The sequence below is a fragment of the Vidua chalybeata genome, chromosome 4 (assembly GCF_026979565.1).
Source record: "Vidua chalybeata isolate OUT-0048 chromosome 4, bVidCha1 merged haplotype, whole genome shotgun sequence".
NCBI classification, from domain to species: domain Eukaryota; kingdom Metazoa; phylum Chordata; class Aves; order Passeriformes; family Viduidae; genus Vidua; species Vidua chalybeata.
The window spans coordinates 67,214,252-67,230,879 of NC_071533.1; the positions used below are offsets into that span (position 1 = coordinate 67,214,252).

The 16,628-nt window shown below is 40.9% G+C and overlaps 1 protein-coding gene across 4 annotated transcripts in view; it reads left to right on the plus strand.

The window, feature by feature from the left end:
* KDM3A (lysine demethylase 3A) overlaps positions 1-16,326 on the plus strand; it is a 29,122-nt gene extending 12,796 nt beyond the window's left edge. For all 4 annotated transcript variants that reach the window (XM_053940423.1, XM_053940424.1, XM_053940422.1 and 1 more), the window contains 16 exons: positions 880-1,081; positions 2,488-2,702; positions 5,380-5,532; positions 5,747-5,842; positions 6,174-6,301; positions 7,986-8,172; positions 8,620-8,789; positions 9,530-9,766; positions 10,158-10,329; positions 11,275-11,365; positions 11,923-12,053; positions 12,852-12,971; positions 13,057-13,196; positions 14,975-15,151; positions 15,233-15,367; positions 15,582-16,326. In XM_053940423.1, coding sequence (XP_053796398.1) covers positions 880-1,081; positions 2,488-2,702; positions 5,380-5,532; positions 5,747-5,842; positions 6,174-6,301; positions 7,986-8,172; positions 8,620-8,789; positions 9,530-9,766; positions 10,158-10,329; positions 11,275-11,365; positions 11,923-12,053; positions 12,852-12,971; positions 13,057-13,196; positions 14,975-15,151; positions 15,233-15,367; positions 15,582-15,662 — 2,435 coding nt within the window. In that variant the 3' untranslated portion in view covers positions 15,663-16,326. The remainder of the gene's footprint in view (positions 1-879; positions 1,082-2,487; positions 2,703-5,379; positions 5,533-5,746; positions 5,843-6,173; positions 6,302-7,985; positions 8,173-8,619; positions 8,790-9,529; positions 9,767-10,157; positions 10,330-11,274; positions 11,366-11,922; positions 12,054-12,851; positions 12,972-13,056; positions 13,197-14,974; positions 15,152-15,232; positions 15,368-15,581) is intronic.
* Positions 16,327-16,628: the final 302 nt, after the last annotated feature.

A 16,628-nucleotide genomic window follows, 5' to 3' on the forward strand; every position in this document is an offset into this window, starting at 1 on the left:
GGATGGAAGTTGTCCTCAGCAAAGCTCTGTTCAAGAGGGGCTTTGATTTAAAAACTGTCATGAGAGCAAAACAAAAACCCACCTATCACCACCAAAAATTAAAACCCATTCAGCCCCAAAACCACCCACCTTGTTCCTCTTTTCCGTTTGGCGTGCTCTTCAGGTTTTCACATGGGACAGGAGGGAAAGGCTGTGGTTGTTTAAGGAGCTGGACTCCTGGTGTCATGTGTCCTGCTGTGCATCAGGTGGTGTTGCTGATTGTTCAGGATTCTGGGAATCCCCCTACATACCCACCTCTTTTTTTTTTTTTTCCACTGCTGTTGCTTGGTCTTGGATTACCATGTGCTATTCCATAATTAGCATGGATACACAGCCAGCCAAGCAGTCACTATTGTGTCCCCTGCAAGGCCTCACTGGCAGTGTAGGAGGAAGAGAAATGTTTGGCATCTGTTACAGTAAGATGCTGAAAGCTGTTGCATCATGAAGGGGGAAAACAGGATTGAGAAATGGACAGGTTATACTCTGTCCCCATTTCTTGTGAAATACGGTTGCTGCATGCCCTAATCTGCCCAGGGCTCCATCTCTGGCTGAAGAACTTCTTTAAAAGCAGATGTTCTCAAAATGCTCCTCTGTGAAAAAGTGAAAGGAGCTCTTAAACTCAGGTCCACAGACTGTGTGACTCCACTGGAACTGCAGCTTGAGACAGTTCCTGCTGACTGGAGGTTTCTGCCAAATGCAAATATTTTTAGCATAACTTAGTTTCAGTGTAATGTGAAACTTACAGGAAAAGTTGATGTGGATCTTTCACTAAAATACATTTGGTGGCACTTCCGTGTGAAAATCTGAGGCTTTTCTAATGCTGGCTGCTCTTCCCCGCAGTAATTGTTCGCAAGTCCATTTTATCTGATGCTGCTAAAGTGAAGAAGCTGCAGCAGAGTGGAGAGGCATTTGTGCAGGATGGCTCCTGCAATAACATCGCCCCTCACCTGCACAAGTGCCGGGAGTGCCGCCTGGACAGCTACCGCAAGAACAAGGAGCAGAGAGACTCCACCGTCTTCTGCCGCTTCTTCCACTTCAGAAGGTAAGAGCGATTCAGATCAACACCCTGCAATTCCTTACATGTGAAAGGTGAAAAAACCCAGTTATGTGGCCAGAATAGTCTCATGGAGGTCTGTTTCAAAGCTATTTAATGCTGGTGTGTGGCTATAAGACCAATATACCCAACTAATGAGTTGCTGCCTATGGGTTTTTAGCCCTTATAAATGATACAACTGCTTCATTTGAGCAGAAAATATTTTGGCAGGACTTAGAGCTCTTTATTTTGCTGTTCTGGGCTGAATGCCAGTAGGCTAACATGAGTTTAGTTTGAGTGCTACAGCTCAGTAGAATTGGAGATACTAATGAGAGGGTAGATTACATGCAGGTTTCCTAAAGTTTAGTGGTTGGACACCTGAAATGTCAGTCATGAACCCACAGCTGTGAAAGAGTTGCAGTAAGTGGCAATGGGCTTTCAGCTGGGGACATTTAAACTTGCCATAGAAATGTTTAATCTGTGCACACACTGGAATTCAATTTTGTTGCTAAACATTTTAAAAAATACAGATGTATTACTAATCTGTTATTTATCTTCAGATTAGAGACTTTACTGTAGTAAATCTTTGTATAATCTGATGTGTGAGATCAAAGTAGCAACAGAGTATGCTAATTCGTCCTCTCAGGGTAACAGTCCAGACTTGCAGTGCAGTTCAAATCAGATTAATCCTTTGGTTTATAACTTGAAACTGATGGAATTATCCCTTTTTATTGAATGTGCAATTTGCCAAATCTGGAGATGGCATTTGTCTGATGACAGCAGCTGCCAGCAGTGTTCTCATGGCACACCTAACACAACAAGTGAGCATGCATCATCAGAAGTCACCTTCTTTCTGCAGCATGTAGTAAAAAGGTTCCTGAGCAGAATTCTTCATGTTTTCCATTTAAGACACTACTAACAATATAGATCTCATTCTTTCCACCTACTCAGAATCACTCAAGAATATATCTTTCTTGATGCTTTTTGACAGCTGCTTCCAAATGAATTATCGTCTATATTTAAGGCATTGTAACTTCTCCTGAGAGTTGTATGTAGTCCTAGATAAAATTATTGCTGTTGCCATCTCTAGATGTGGCCTTAATACCAGTGCATTTTAAAAATTGTAAACCTGATTTGGTTTTGTGTGAATAAAGAACCATTTGTTGTAAGGTAGATTTCCTAACTAAAAACCTGAATGTTTTCAGTCTTCTTTTCTTTAAAATAAGCAGTGCACTGAACGTGCTTAATGCTAGTGACCAGCGTGTTTACCCATGTCTGTTGTAACCTTTGAGTAAATTCATTGACATACAGCACACACACTTGCAACTCGAGCATTGACTGATTGGAATGAATTTAAACCAGTACAGCATTTGATGTGATGAGGGCTTTTTCTCCTTTTCCCCCTTTTTCATCAGGCTGCAGTTTAATAAGCATGGAATACTGCGTGAGGAAGGTTTCTTAACTCCAAATAAGTACGACCCTGAGGCTATTAGCCTGTGGCTACCTTTATCCAAAAATGTTGTGGGTCTAGATCTGGACACAGCAAAGTACATCCTCGCCAACATTGGAGACCACTTCTGCCAGCTGGTGATATCTGAAAAGGAAGTCATGTCAACGATTGAACCACACAGTAAGATCAACTTGTATTGAAATCATTTGTGTTTTCACAGCTTTAGTGAAGCTTTAAGCTTCTGTGTGAAAATTAATTGCATGTATTTGGAAATATCATACAAAACTTGAGTGTCCCTCTCTCTTTTCTGAGAGGGAATGGTTAAGAGCCACTGTGAGCTAGTGTCAACAACTCTGCTTCTCACAGGGAGGGGGAAAGGGAAGGGTGATTCCACTCTTCTTCGTCAGAAGTTGTTTCTCAGTTTATCAAATTACTTTTCCTGTTACAAAGTGAAAAAAAAAAAATTAAGCAAACTACCAGGTAGCTGACAACAAAATCTATTCTTTGTGTGAAAATGAAATAAAGATTTTACTTTGCACAGGTTCTGTTAGATTGCTTTGGTCCTATTTTATTGTAACTGCATCATAGACCTAATGCTGTCTGTCAGTAAAAGAGAGATTTTTTTTCCTCCACCTGCAAGTTTCCAGTAGCAGTTCTAGAAGTGATTGTGTGCAGCCCTACTGGGCATAGACCAGAGAAGTGCTGGTGATGGGATAACTGATTGGGGAGGTCAATTAGTGTAGACAGGGCAAACTTAGCACCCCCAAACACAGGGGTTTGGCTGCATCAAAATATTTCTGTGACAAATGGGGAAGTCTGCGACCTTGCATAATCACTTCTCAGAGCAGAATGACTCCTAAACTGTATTTGTTTTCTAGATTTTAAGTGCATGACCGGGGTACAGCACAGTTTAGGAGATTGCCACTGTCTGCTGGGTTTGTGGAGTGTTGACATTAGATAAAGATCCTCTCTGTTTGGCAGTCACTCTGCTGTTCTGAAAGAAAAAAAAAAAAGCTGAACAAGCTTCAATGCCCTTCAAAAGCAGGGGGAAGACTTGTGATATTCCAGTAATACTTGCTGTGGGGTCTTACCTTGGGCTGCTTGGAATCAGCAAGCTTTGCTCTTCTCTTGACCTGCAACATGTTCAGGCCTGTGGAACCAAATTATCTGTAGCCAGAGTGAGATATGTAGACTGAAATACAGAAACACTTTTGGGAGAGTGAAGCTTTGGGTGAATTCATGAAACAAAGGGAAGGTGTGGTGTTTCTTAATAACAGAGGATGCATCTGTTGGCATAGCTACCAGAAACATCCTCTGCTTAAAAAATACAGACATGTGTGAGTTCTGGAAATGGCTTGAAAGGAGCAAAATCTCATTAATTCATCTTTGATTTTATTGCCCTGACTGGTTGAGAGTAAGGGAACTCGCTTTCATTAATATGGAAGTTATTTTGAATGCCCTGGGCAGGAAAGAAGTAATTTACAGTCTGAATATGTGGTGTTCTTTGAACAGTACAGTGGGAGAGTGCTCAGTCAGCACAGGAAAAAGGGAGATTCCTCTGCCACCATGACTTGAAGCTATGGTAAATTTATATTTATTATCCCTGTAAAGTAAAAGATTGACTAGTGTAGGAAGAACAGCTTCTTAGGTCACGTTTTCCTTGGCTACCAAATGCCAAAAGGAAACAGGATCAAACTACAGAGAGGAACCAAAAAAATAGGAGAAGTAGAAAGAGAGAAGATTCAGAAAAAATAGGAAATGGCTTTCAAAAGATAAGAAAAAACCTTCATCCTGTTTGGGGGAAATTGGAGAGTTGACCTAGAAAATGATAAATATAGTGCATGTTTTTTAAAGGCAGAGAAGAATGGAGCTGGTGATATTTAGACCTGTGTCTCTTGGAAGAATTCTGAAGCAAGTAGTCAAACAATTTTTACCTCCTACTTAAGAACAAATTGTGCTAAGCTATTCCAGTGTTGTTCCATACATAGTCAATGGGCATTATTCAGAACAAGAGCAGCAGATGTCTTGGATGCTGGTATGGTTTTCTTAGCATGCATTAGGACATGGTCTCTCATAACTTGCTTTTAAAATTAAGAAACACTGTGGGCAGGAAACTTTCAGAGAAGTTACAAGTGTGGAAGGTGGTAGGAGGAGGCAGGTGTGTGCTTTTTGTCTAGTCTGGTTTTCTAGCTGGCAATATAAAAAAATGGAGATCAGGTTAAAATAATTCTTGCATAATCACAGATTCACAGAAAAGTAATACAGCCCTGGAAGGGCTTGTAAGTTTTTTCAAGATACTGTCAATGTTTGGGATGTTTTGAGTGGACTGAAGAAGTGGCTTGGGATGAGGAAAGGGGAATATAGTGGGTACATAGGAAACCTGAACAGCAGCAGTCATTGCTTCAGAGAAGAAAATGAACCATTCTGAGAAGGTCAGATAAACATAAACACATAAAACTTCACAAAAGGAAGACAGCTACTTGTCCACCATGCTGCTGAATAGAGAACAAGGATAAGCTGGTTGTGGCAAGCTACACATTAAGTTTAGCTTGCCAGCAGTACCTGAATTTATTTCCTGGAGTAGCTGTGGGATTTCCACTTAGGAGAATGTCAGGAATATGCTTGTTAGCTTGGACAGAGACGTGTCAGGAATAAAAGCTGTGGTTGCTGCTGCACAGGAGGAAGCAAACTGGTCTCAATTGCTTGGACTGTTGTGTAACAGCAAAAGCATTTTCTGGAGTTCCAATAGAAGACCAAGTCTGAGTCATATTGCTGTAGTTTTTGAGTGACTGTAGTGAACATGCAAATACAGAATTTGTTGGCACTAACACTCTGACTGTCCCGTTTTTGCCCGCAGGACAGGTGGCCTGGAAGCGCGCGGTTCGCGGCGTTCGCGAGATGTGCGATGTCTGCGACACCACGATCTTCAACCTGCACTGGGTCTGCTCCAAGTGTGGCTTTGGTGTGTGCGTGGATTGCTACAGGATGAGGAAAAAAAACTCATGTGAAGGTGGGAGTGCTTATTACTACCTGAAACAAAGGGGGATGAGGGGAAATAAAATCTGTGTTGGACTTGGAAGTCAATGACAACCTTAAGCGAGCCAAAAAAAAGCCTTCCCAACCAAAAGGACATGTTGTAGACCTGTGGTTGGATGTATCAATCATAGCAAAATATGTTGCTTTCCAGAGCAGTAACAAAAAAATGTAATGGTTTTGTTTTACAGATGATGACTCTGATACTTTCTCCTGGTTTAAATGTGTGAAGGGGCAGGCACATGAACCAGAGAATCTAATGCCTACACAAATAATTCCTGGAAAAGGTATCGGAAATACTTGATTAACATAAAAATGTGCTGTAGAATTTTGCTGTCTTTTGTGTGTTGTTGATACTGTACTGAGTGAGGTTTGATTTTAGTAGTAGAGTTAGTAAAAGCTTAACATTTATTATCCAAAGACAGGAATAGCATGTGTGTTTAATACTATTTTATTATCTTTGACCTTTACAAAGAAGTAGCAGAACTTCTTGTTTAATGATGAATGGTATTCATATATTAGTGTTTAGCTGCACAGCACACGCAATTTCTTAAAAAGTCTTGGTGACTGCTGGATGTTGTGATTACATTTGAGCTCACTATGGTTCTGTCCCTGCAGCTCTCTATGATGTTGGTGACATCGTTCACTCCGTAAGAACAAAATGGGGCATAAAGGCAAATTGTCCTTGTGCAAATAAGCAGTTCAAAGCACTGTCAAAGCCAGCTCTAAAGGAGGATTCAAAACAGGTATTGTTACTGCCTCTATGTCTGTGCAGTTAAGTTTGTGTCAGTCTATTGCAAGTTCCTGAAGCCACTGCTAATTTGACTTTGTAGGTGGCCAGCCCTGACCCTCTGTGATAACCCCACCACAAAGGGACAATTTGTATTCACTGTTCAGCTCTTTAAGTTTTTGGGAAAATCTCATTTGTGTCCCTTTGACACTGAGCCCTCACTAGTTAATCTATCCTTAAAAAAGGCTCCGTGAGGATTTTTAGAGCAAAAATGGGATTAGACTGAGAGATCCCTTAAAAGAAGAATGTGAAGAACAGATTGAGTGGGAATGGTTGTGAAATGTAGCTATTCCTTGGGTCCTGGAGGTATAATACATGCAGCATCTAAAAGAGTAAGTAAGGTGGAACAGCACTGGGATTCATAAAAGAACTAAACATGAAAAAAATTGAGATTTAGAGGAGTGTGGAGATTCACTGATTTCTCTGGCAATCTGATAGGTTTGCTTCTCTGTATTACAAAAAAACCAAAACAAAGGAAACCCCACAAGTTACATATATTTATAAATGGATGTAGCATTTTTTTGCTTTTGAAAACAGCACAAATTAATATCTTAGTTTGAAAGTATCTCACAAGAAATGGGGTGAATTAAGTGATTTTAATTTTGTTAGATGCTTATTCATAGCCTTATTTTGAAAATAAATGTTACCTTAAGTGTAAGAAGCAGGTTGGACTTGATTTCAATGTAAGTAATGAACAGAAGAGACAAAAAATATTTCAGTTGTTACAGGTGTGGAAGATAGTTATGTGAATCAAAAGTTAGCATTCAGCTGACTTGGCTTCAGTCTTCTGAATCAAGATTTCCTGTGATTCTGGACAAAGAGCTGCATTAAATCTATCTACACATCTTTATAGAATTAGTTACTGCACTGGTTGTGTGAAGATAAGCTCATTAAAGGTTGAAACATGTTGTATTATGTCATGTTTAGAATCCTTGCCAAGTATCAGCAGTCAGTGAGAGGTGAAATAGAGAACGTAATGATAGACAAACAAAAGAGCAGAATAATTTCTTAGCTGAAAATTGTTTGAGCAGAGAGAGGAAATATCACCAGTCATGCAGGAATCCCAGGGCAAAGCTGTGGTTTTGGTTAGTCTGTTCCTAGAATCTCCAAATGACCAAATAAATCAGCTACACAGGAGATGGACAATCCTGTGAATGGATTGGGCTGGCCAGTGCTGCACTCAGGCAAGTGTAGCTCAGACCTGGCAGGTGAGTGCATGTTCGCTGCCACCTTAAGCGAAAAATTTAGGAATGCTCCATATCTGTGTTTGTCCTCTGAACTGGAGCTCCAGCTTAGCCCTGGCCTGAGCATCAGCTATTACTAGAAATGTGACAACTGCTGTTAGAACTGCACTTGGTTTCCAAAGCAATCCCAGAACGTGCACCTGGGAAACTTGGCTCTCTGTGCTTGTCTTGAGGGATGATGGACTCTGGCTGTTCCTAAAGTCGGGAGATCCCAAATCCTGCTGAGCTGCCATCTCCTGATCCTGAGCTGCAATGCTGACCTCTGCTGGAGATCACATGTTTTGAAGGGCCAAACCCTTTTGCTGTTTAAAGGATGAGTTTGGACATGCTATTGCTTGTATTCCCTTTGTGTAGAATGGGTTTGTGTCCAAACAAGCTATTGCTTTGCTTTTTCAGCACTTGGCATCCGGGGACAGGCCTGGCCTTCAACACAACAGTTTTGTACTGAGCTCACAAGTCACTACACATGATCCTCTTCTAAAGTCAGCACTTGGAAGCAAACAAACTGCTTCTGTAAATACTTCTCCTTCATTAAATTGGTTTTCAAACTTAACAAGTGGAAACGTGAATAAAGAAAACAAAGGTATGTGCAGAACCAGTGAGGAGTAAACCCTTTGTGGCTGCTTGTCAGAAGAATATAGGTCAGACCCAGCAATATCTTGTGCTGAGAGTGATGTCATCAGCCTGCTGGGATGAGTAAAGCCTGGCAGAGTTAGCATATTCTGTTGAAAAACTGGATTAAGATCCCATTGATGCAAGTATTCTTGAAAATACAGTTTGATAATTCTTGTTTGGGGGTTTTGGTTTTTTGGGTTGTTTTTTTTTTTTTTAGAATGTGGGATTTTAAAAACGTTGGTTTATTGAAGAAAGTTAAGTGAAAGAAATATTTTATCTGCATATATTGGGAGGAGATTTATATATATGTATATACATGTACATGTATGCATGTAGGAGGATATTGTCTTGAAAAAAAAATTGAAAGTATTTTCATGGTCAAAGTATCCTCACAGTTTTCTTTTCTTCCTTTCAGAGAAACTTCTGATACCAATTTCAAAGAATGAAAATAAGCCTCTTCAGACACTCCCTTGCTTAGCCAAGCCAGCTGCAGCCCTGCAGACATTCAACAGTGCAATATTATCCCCTGTGAGCAACAACAACACGGGCTTCTTGCGGAACCTGTTGAACTCTTCTGCAGGAAAGGTACAGGAAAAATTCAGTTGTACAGGTCTGAGTTGATCCCAGGCTTAGATTCTGTTCTAAACCTGTGAACAACTGCCAGGGGCAGTTTACTTTCTTATCACAGTAAGTAAAACTGTCTTCATTTGGGAAAAAGGACTAATTCAGTTTCAGTGCTCAGTTAGGAGTAGCTTAGTGGTACTAAGTCTTGGTGAGGAACTGGGAACTAAAGGATAAAGCAGATTAACTTCTTAAGCTCGAGTCTGGCAGCTGCATTGATTGGGATGTCTTTTAGACTCAAAGTAGAAGCACCAATGAACTTGCAGATGGAGGAAAGAACCTTCTGTGGTGTCCCCTTACCTCATTTGCAGCCTGGTTCACTTCAGATGTTTCTGGGCTTTGTCTGATCTTACAGATGCAACTTCAGAGTGGTGGGGGAAAATACTGGCCTTGAGAATTCTTTGCTAAAACTGAATTTCTGCTCTTTGATATAAAGCAGTTCCTGTTCTGGGTTTCTGCAGTGTTGCTGAGATGCAAATCAGAGCAGAAATTGTTGTGCCAGAATTCTGTAGACTAAGTGTAAGAAATGGCACTGGCATTTAATGATGGTGCATTTCTAGACAGCAGAATTCTGCAGCTGTTGGTTTGTCTGCACGACTGGATCTCAAAAAAATTTCAAAGTGGCAAATCCTTTCTTCAAAACCTGCAGGATAAGGCAACAGAAAAGAGCACTAATTTTTTCATTTTTTCATGTGTTTTATCAGACAGACAATGGACTGAAGAGTACACCCAAAATCCTTGATGACATTTTTGCTTCCCTGGTGCAAAATAGAGCCATTACAGACTTGCCTAAGAAACCTCAAGGGCTGACCATAAAGCCCACGATAATGGGCTTTGACACGCCCCACTACTGGTTATGTGATAACCGCCTGCTGTGTCTTCAGGATCCCAACAATGAAAGCAATTGGAATGTCTTCAGGGAGTGCTGGAAGCAGGGACAGGTACTTCCATTCTCCTGCTTTTTCCATTTGCAATTCATGTGCTTTGTCCTTTAGTTGAAGCACAGCTACAACCACTGTAGTGATAAGCAACATTAAACCTTTATCAAATGGGTGACATGAGCACTGTTACACTTCCTTATCTAAGGATCTTTTACTCTTTAAATCTGTTTGTAAACACAGAGCTGAAATTATGGCTCTGTATAAAAAGCTGCCTCAGTTTGAAACAGAATGCTCAGATGCATGCTAAGGCAAAATTCTGGTAGAGCATATTGAGCATTTAGTTTGCAAAATGCCTGCATTCAAATGCTCAACGTATTTTATGTATTACCCTGTTGTAGTTAGAATTTCTGGTGCTTAATAATTCTTCAGAATATATTCTTTTGCTTTCTAGCCTGTAATGGTGTCAGGAGTGCATCACAAGTTAAATGCAGACCTCTGGAGACCGGAGTCCTTTAGGAAGGAATTTGGCCAACAGGAAGTAGATCTGGTTAACTGCAGGACCAATGAAATCATCACTGGAGCTACTGTAGGGGATTTCTGGGATGGTTTTGAAGATATTTCAAGTAAGCACTGTGAATCTTTGTTCCAGTAGGTAAAAAACTCAGCAGCGATAATTCTGTCCTTGCATAGATTTGTGATCTATAAGCAGTGTACGAGATGTTCAAGGATTTCTCCTCACCTTGGGCAGTTTGGTGAGGATGCACTGCAGACATTTATGCTCAAAGCATTGTGGTCTGGATGAAAACTGTCATTCCCATGAAGTACCCTCCTTCAGGAGTATGTTTGGCTGCCTTTAGTCTTTTGGGGCAACATTCTGAGGAAATTTAAGATCTTGCTAGCAAGTAGGTTCATCTGCCAGCTTTTTTTTTTTTCTAGTTGAATGAAACAGAAGAGCACATGTAGGGGTGGTGCTCACAAGTTCAATAGGTTCTGCTGTTTTAACTTGAAGGTACTACTTTGTTCTGAGGAACTGAAGTTACTTTGTATAAAAGTAGATTTAGGGGAGGTGAGCTTGAGGTTTTCCAGGAGAATTAACAGTTGCCATTGCATTTGGAGTTCTACTTTGTGTCTGTTACACATCCTTATCTAAGGATCTGCTTTACTGTTTGAATCAATTATAAACTTACGGAGTTTTGTACTTAGGGCAAGAAGAATGAGTGGGCGGTGGAAGACTCACACCTTTCTTTTCTGTTACTTGATCTTTGAAGAGGTTTGACTTCATCAGCTACTTTTGGCCTCAAACACGAACCAGTTTCTGAGCTAAATTGTAGGAAGTGCTTGGGCAGGGAAGCAGTAAAGGCTGCTTGTCTGTCTGACATCTCCTCTTGTAACACGTTTGTCATGAGAGTGACACCCTACTCTGGTGTCAGAGGAACTTGTATGTCTTTATTTCTACATGAAAGTTGTGGAATGAACATGGCTTTAAACTGAGATAAGGATTTCTTAATTCTTTGTATTCTGAGTTGTACAACTATTAAAAATTAAGACTTGTTAACATTTCAAATTAGGTCGCCTGAGAACAGAAGAGGGGGAGCCAATGGTATTGAAGCTTAAGGACTGGCCTCCAGGAGAAGACTTCAGAGATATGATGCCCTCTCGGTATGAATTTCCAGAGGAAATGTTCTTTGTTTCTGTGGCACACCCCCAAAATAATGGACTGTAGGAATATTCTTGTGTTTTGATACCTGCCTCAGCTTTGAGCAGCAGTTGGTGACATGTGAACAGTTCTGTTTCTCAGAGATGCCTGACATAAATGGAAGTCCTGCACAAGTTTCATGATAAATTTTTATGTGGTTCATTGTATTTGTTGCTAAGTAAAGTGAGCAGCTAAAACTGCTCCTAAAAGCCTGGATCACTTTGAAATCTGAAGTTCAGACGAAGCCTACTTTTTGGCCAAACATTTTAAAATATTTGGACTTAGGCTGTTTGATATTCCTTGTGACATTTACATAATGAAATAGCATTACTCCAGAGCAGTTAAATTTATTTGCTGTATTTCTGTGCCTTGTTTGTTTGGTTCCTTTACACAGTGTCCAGCAAACCCCCTGAGGGAAAAAGTACATGTCCTTAACTGGAGAGAGCTTTTGCTGCAGTCTGTTTCAGTCTATTTTTTGTTTTATCAGTACCTAATGTTAAATTTTGCTGCATTACCTTAGGTTTGATGATCTGATGAAAAATATCCCATTGCCAGAATATACCAGGAGAGGTGGCAAACTCAACCTTGCCTCTCGACTTCCCAACTATTTTGTGCGACCGGATTTGGGCCCCAAGATGTACAATGCCTATGGTAAGGAATTTTTCACTCTAAAGGTCACATTGACCACATGTTCCCATTGAAATTTATTGTAGATTATGTGAATCCTTGCTGTTGTAGACAATTTGAGTAATCCCATGGATCAGAAAACCTGAGTTTAGCTCACCTATAGGTGTCAATGATGTCCAGAGCATGATATATTTTATTGAACATCTTTTTGTCCAAGTGGTTTCAAGCCAATAGTAGTTATTCCCAGTCTTCCAATCAACTTGCTCTACAGCCTCTCTTTCCTGTAGCAGGCAACATGTATTTGTTGTTTTGCTGCTTCTGGCCATATTACTTTTGTTCTCCTTTTTGAATTGTATCATTTAGCTTTTAATCTCTCCTTGAGCAGCTTTTTTCCACATCTGGTTCATCTGCTGTCACTCAAAAGACATTTAAAATGGAGCAGCGTCATAGCCAGTAGAGAGATGGATAGTAAATCCTGTATCAACTGCTGTTTAGAGTGAAAAAAAGCATTTTGAGAAACAGTCTCTATCCTAAACTGCTGGAGAAACCCTTTCCTAGCAGGACTTAAACATGACTGTTATATATCATACAGGCTAGACAGAGATACATTGTTCTGTGTCAGCCTGTCAGCAGATCACTTGGGAAGCCACAAGGTGGAGCAAGGTCCTGGATAGAAAGCATATTGCTCTTCTGGAAGCATTTGTTGGTAGAAGTAAAAGCACTCTAATCTTTTCAGAAAGTACTTCTGACAGTGGTGTAACATTTCTTTGTCCTACTAATGGATCTGCTACTCCTTTTTCCCCGCTTTGATTCCTCCCTCAGGCTTAATAACACCAGAGGACAGAAAATATGGCACAACAAACCTCCACTTGGATGTGTCTGACGCAGCCAACGTCATGGTTTACGTGGGGATCCCCAAAGGCCAGGCTGATCAAGAAGAAGGTAAAATTTTAGTGCTGTCTGGGGGGATATTTCCGTGGCCAGAGGGAGGATCCTTTAGTGTAACTGCTCATGTTGTTTTCCACAGAAGTGCTGAAGACCATCCAGGATGGTGACTCTGATGAACTGACAATTAAGCGTTTTACTGAAAGCCGAGAAAAGCCTGGAGCTCTGTGGCACATTTATGCTGCCAAAGATACAGAGAAAATCCGGGAGTTCCTTAAGAAGGTAAGCTGTTAATCTTAAAAACTGATCTTCTGCCTCTGTAGGCTTGCAAGTCTCTATCTTTGGGGCTTTTCTCCTCCTTCATATCCCAGGTACTGTGGAAACAAATAACTGGAGTTGTATGCAAGACAAAACTTCTCCTATGCCGTGAGTCTTGTAGGACCTGAAAAGGGTGGAGAGTTAAAGCTTGAAGTTACCTTGTATGTAGATATTCCTTCTGCCCACTCTTCTCATAGATGAGTAATGTTACATAGTGAACAAGAAAAACAGCTGGTTTAGATTTAAGGAAAAGCAGTTTAATTGGATCCTTTTTGGAAGAATGTGAGATGTTTTTGAGAAATGTCAGAGCAGTACATGGTACACAACACTCTTCCTTGTTCTCTCTCTTACTACCTTTTTTTTTCCCCCCATACCTTGATGAGGTCTGAATTAAGGGAAAAGCATGAGGTATTTTGTGTCACATTTTCATGGGAGTTAAGTGTTTAGTAGAGATGTGCTACCACATCCAAAAGGTGTGTAAATTTGAACCAAAGGTTCAAATTTACCTCAGATGGTCCAGAGTCCTTTGTGGTCTCCATGGTGGAACTTTGGTGCTCTAAAAGTGGAAAGAGCCAATATGCTGATATTTAAGAGGATAAATGGGATGATCTGAACAACTGTTAGCCTGGTCAGGCTTATGGCTTTCTTGGTGGAAGCTGGGAGAGGCTGCAACAGACTTTAGTGTTAACAAAGCACAAATCTTATGGTTGATAAAACATGATAAGCATTAGCACTTGAAGTCTTGACCTCTGTGTCTCACACCTCAGTCCCTTGTATCACACTTTTGCTGGCAGGTGTGGGGCTTTCAGCAGCTTTTAGTGGAGTAGAATCAAGCTGTTTATCTCTTCCCAAATGAGTTTTTGGGCTACAGTCCTGGGTGTAAATGGCTGCTGCAGCAAGTTGGATTTATACGACAACTTCTTGCAGAAATTCTCTCCCTACAACTCTCAAATTTCTGTCCTGAAGTGCTTGTTGTGCCTCCCAGTCTCGTTTCTCCTGAAAATCTGGTTTGCATCCTCTGAGTCAGTGAGCACGCACTGACTGATTGTGGCCTCAAGGCAGACACCTGCTGAATTGCACACTTGGTAGTGTCTTCCAGTCACAGCCTATAGAGCCAGAGAATCTCAGAATGGTTGGGGTTGGAAGGGAGCTTCAAGAACATCTCATCCAGCCCCCTGCAATGGGCAGGGACACCTTCCCCTTGACCAGGTTGTTGACAGCCCTGTCCAACCTGGCCTGAAACACTTCCAAGGATGGGGCAGCTACAGCATCTCTGGGCAACCTGTGCCAGTGCCACATTGCCCTCACAGGAAAGGATTTCTTCCTAATTTCTTCTTCTAATCTAAACCTACTGTCCTTCAGTTTATAGCCATTGCCCCCTGTCCTGTCACTTCACACCCTTCCCCACAGTCCCTCTCCAGCATTAGCAGTGTCAGAACACTGGTTCCATGTCTGACAGTGGTTCCCAATGTGAACACGAGCTGCTTCACTTGCCACTGTCAGTTGGGATTACTTGCATTTTCCACATCTGCAATGTGTCTTTGAAGCCAGTGGGACCTGAGCAATGCTGAAACCTTGACAAAGGTTTGAGTAAAGATCCAAACTTCCATTGTGTAACTCTCCTACCTGAACACATGGTGCAAGTCCCTCTGGCACACGTTTGTATGGAATACCACAGATACAACCTGACTGTCCAGTCAGACCAGTGTGTTAACATGCCTGTTGTCTTGTGACTTTGCCAGGTTGCAGAAGAACAAGGCCAAGAAAACCCTGTAGATCATGATCCCATTCATGATCAGAGTTGGTACCTGGACCGATCGCTGAGGAAACGCCTTCATCAGGAGTACGGAGTTCAAGGCTGGGCTATTGTACAGTTTCTAGGAGATGTAGTTTTCATCCCAGCAGGAGCTCCACACCAGGCAAGCACCAGGGACATGGAATGGCCTGACTGCTTGGGCAGCCCTTTGAGCATGTGGCTAATGCTTGTTTGTTCTCTCTAGGTTCATAATTTGTACAGTTGTATTAAAGTTGCAGAAGACTTTGTATCCCCAGAGCATGTCAAACACTGCTTCTGGCTCACTCAGGAATTTAGATATCTGTCACATACGCATACGAACCATGAAGATAAATTGCAGGTAACTTCCCCATGCTCAGTGCTCTTGACCCTTCACAAAAAAACCCACTAAAACACAACAGATGTTTTCCCAAGTTTGAGATTTGCATGAGGGTTGGGCAGATGAGCGTGTCCAAACTGACCTGCACAGGGTGAGGGAAAGTAAGTGGGAAAGCTGGAAAACTGTCTGTGCTGTTTGATGGTAAAACCAAGCACCTTTTCCTTTGCTCCTGCAGGTGAAGAATGTCATATACCACGCGGTTAAAGATGCAGTTGGGATACTGAGAGCTAACGAATCCAGCCTTAGCAGACCGTGACGTAGAGCGCCTTAACCACACACTATGAAACAGAAGCGTTGGCAGCTGTTTTACCTACTCAGTCAGGACCTCTGTGGACTTTGAGATTATATGAATGTTACCTCATCTTCCTTTCAGCAGTACCAGAGGATCGTGGTACTATGTTCTGTGTATTCTTCCAATGTTTACAAACCTGATATGTATATGTAGTAATATGTATGGACTGTGGCATACTGTGAATGCTCAGTTGCAATAGAACTTTATACGGAGTTGCTCTCCAAACTGTACAAAATACCTCCTATAGAACTGTTGGGAACTATTCCAAATTACTCGTTTGAAAAATATTATTCAAGGCATTGTAAAGCTTCAATTTTTAAAATTTATTTTGGGGTGGGAGGAAGTATGGAATCACTCAGTTTAATAACCAATTTACATAAAAAAGTTAAGAATGCAGTTCTGGAATTTCACATTAATATAGAACTAGCATTTAAATTAGCTTTAAGCTATTGTATAGTAACATAGAGATGGGAGTTAACCATCTTTAGGTAAATGTATTTAAATTTCTAAATGTTAAAAGAAACTTTTAATCAAATGTCTTCTGTTCGAAACTGCTCTTTAATTTGAACTGATGTTTGATTCTCTTGTTTTTAACACTGAATGGTTACATAAAAATTCTTCTATTTCAGATACTGTTCCTTGCCTGTCTTCTTCAACTGACTGTTTAAAATGTAATTAATTTGATACAGTACTTTGAAATGCAAAAGAAAACTGTGTATCAGAAATGGTTCATACTGTTTATTGAAGTATTTGAAGGCTTAGGTTATGGAATTTAGCAGCAGACCTGTTTATAGTTAATTTTGGTTAACCCACGAATGACTTAGCTGACAGTACTGCTGCCAGGTGCTGTGGTCTGTATCACATGAGCTTTGCAGCTTCAGTCTGAAATTCTACACACAGAACTCATGGTTATTTGGAGAAACACTGAAA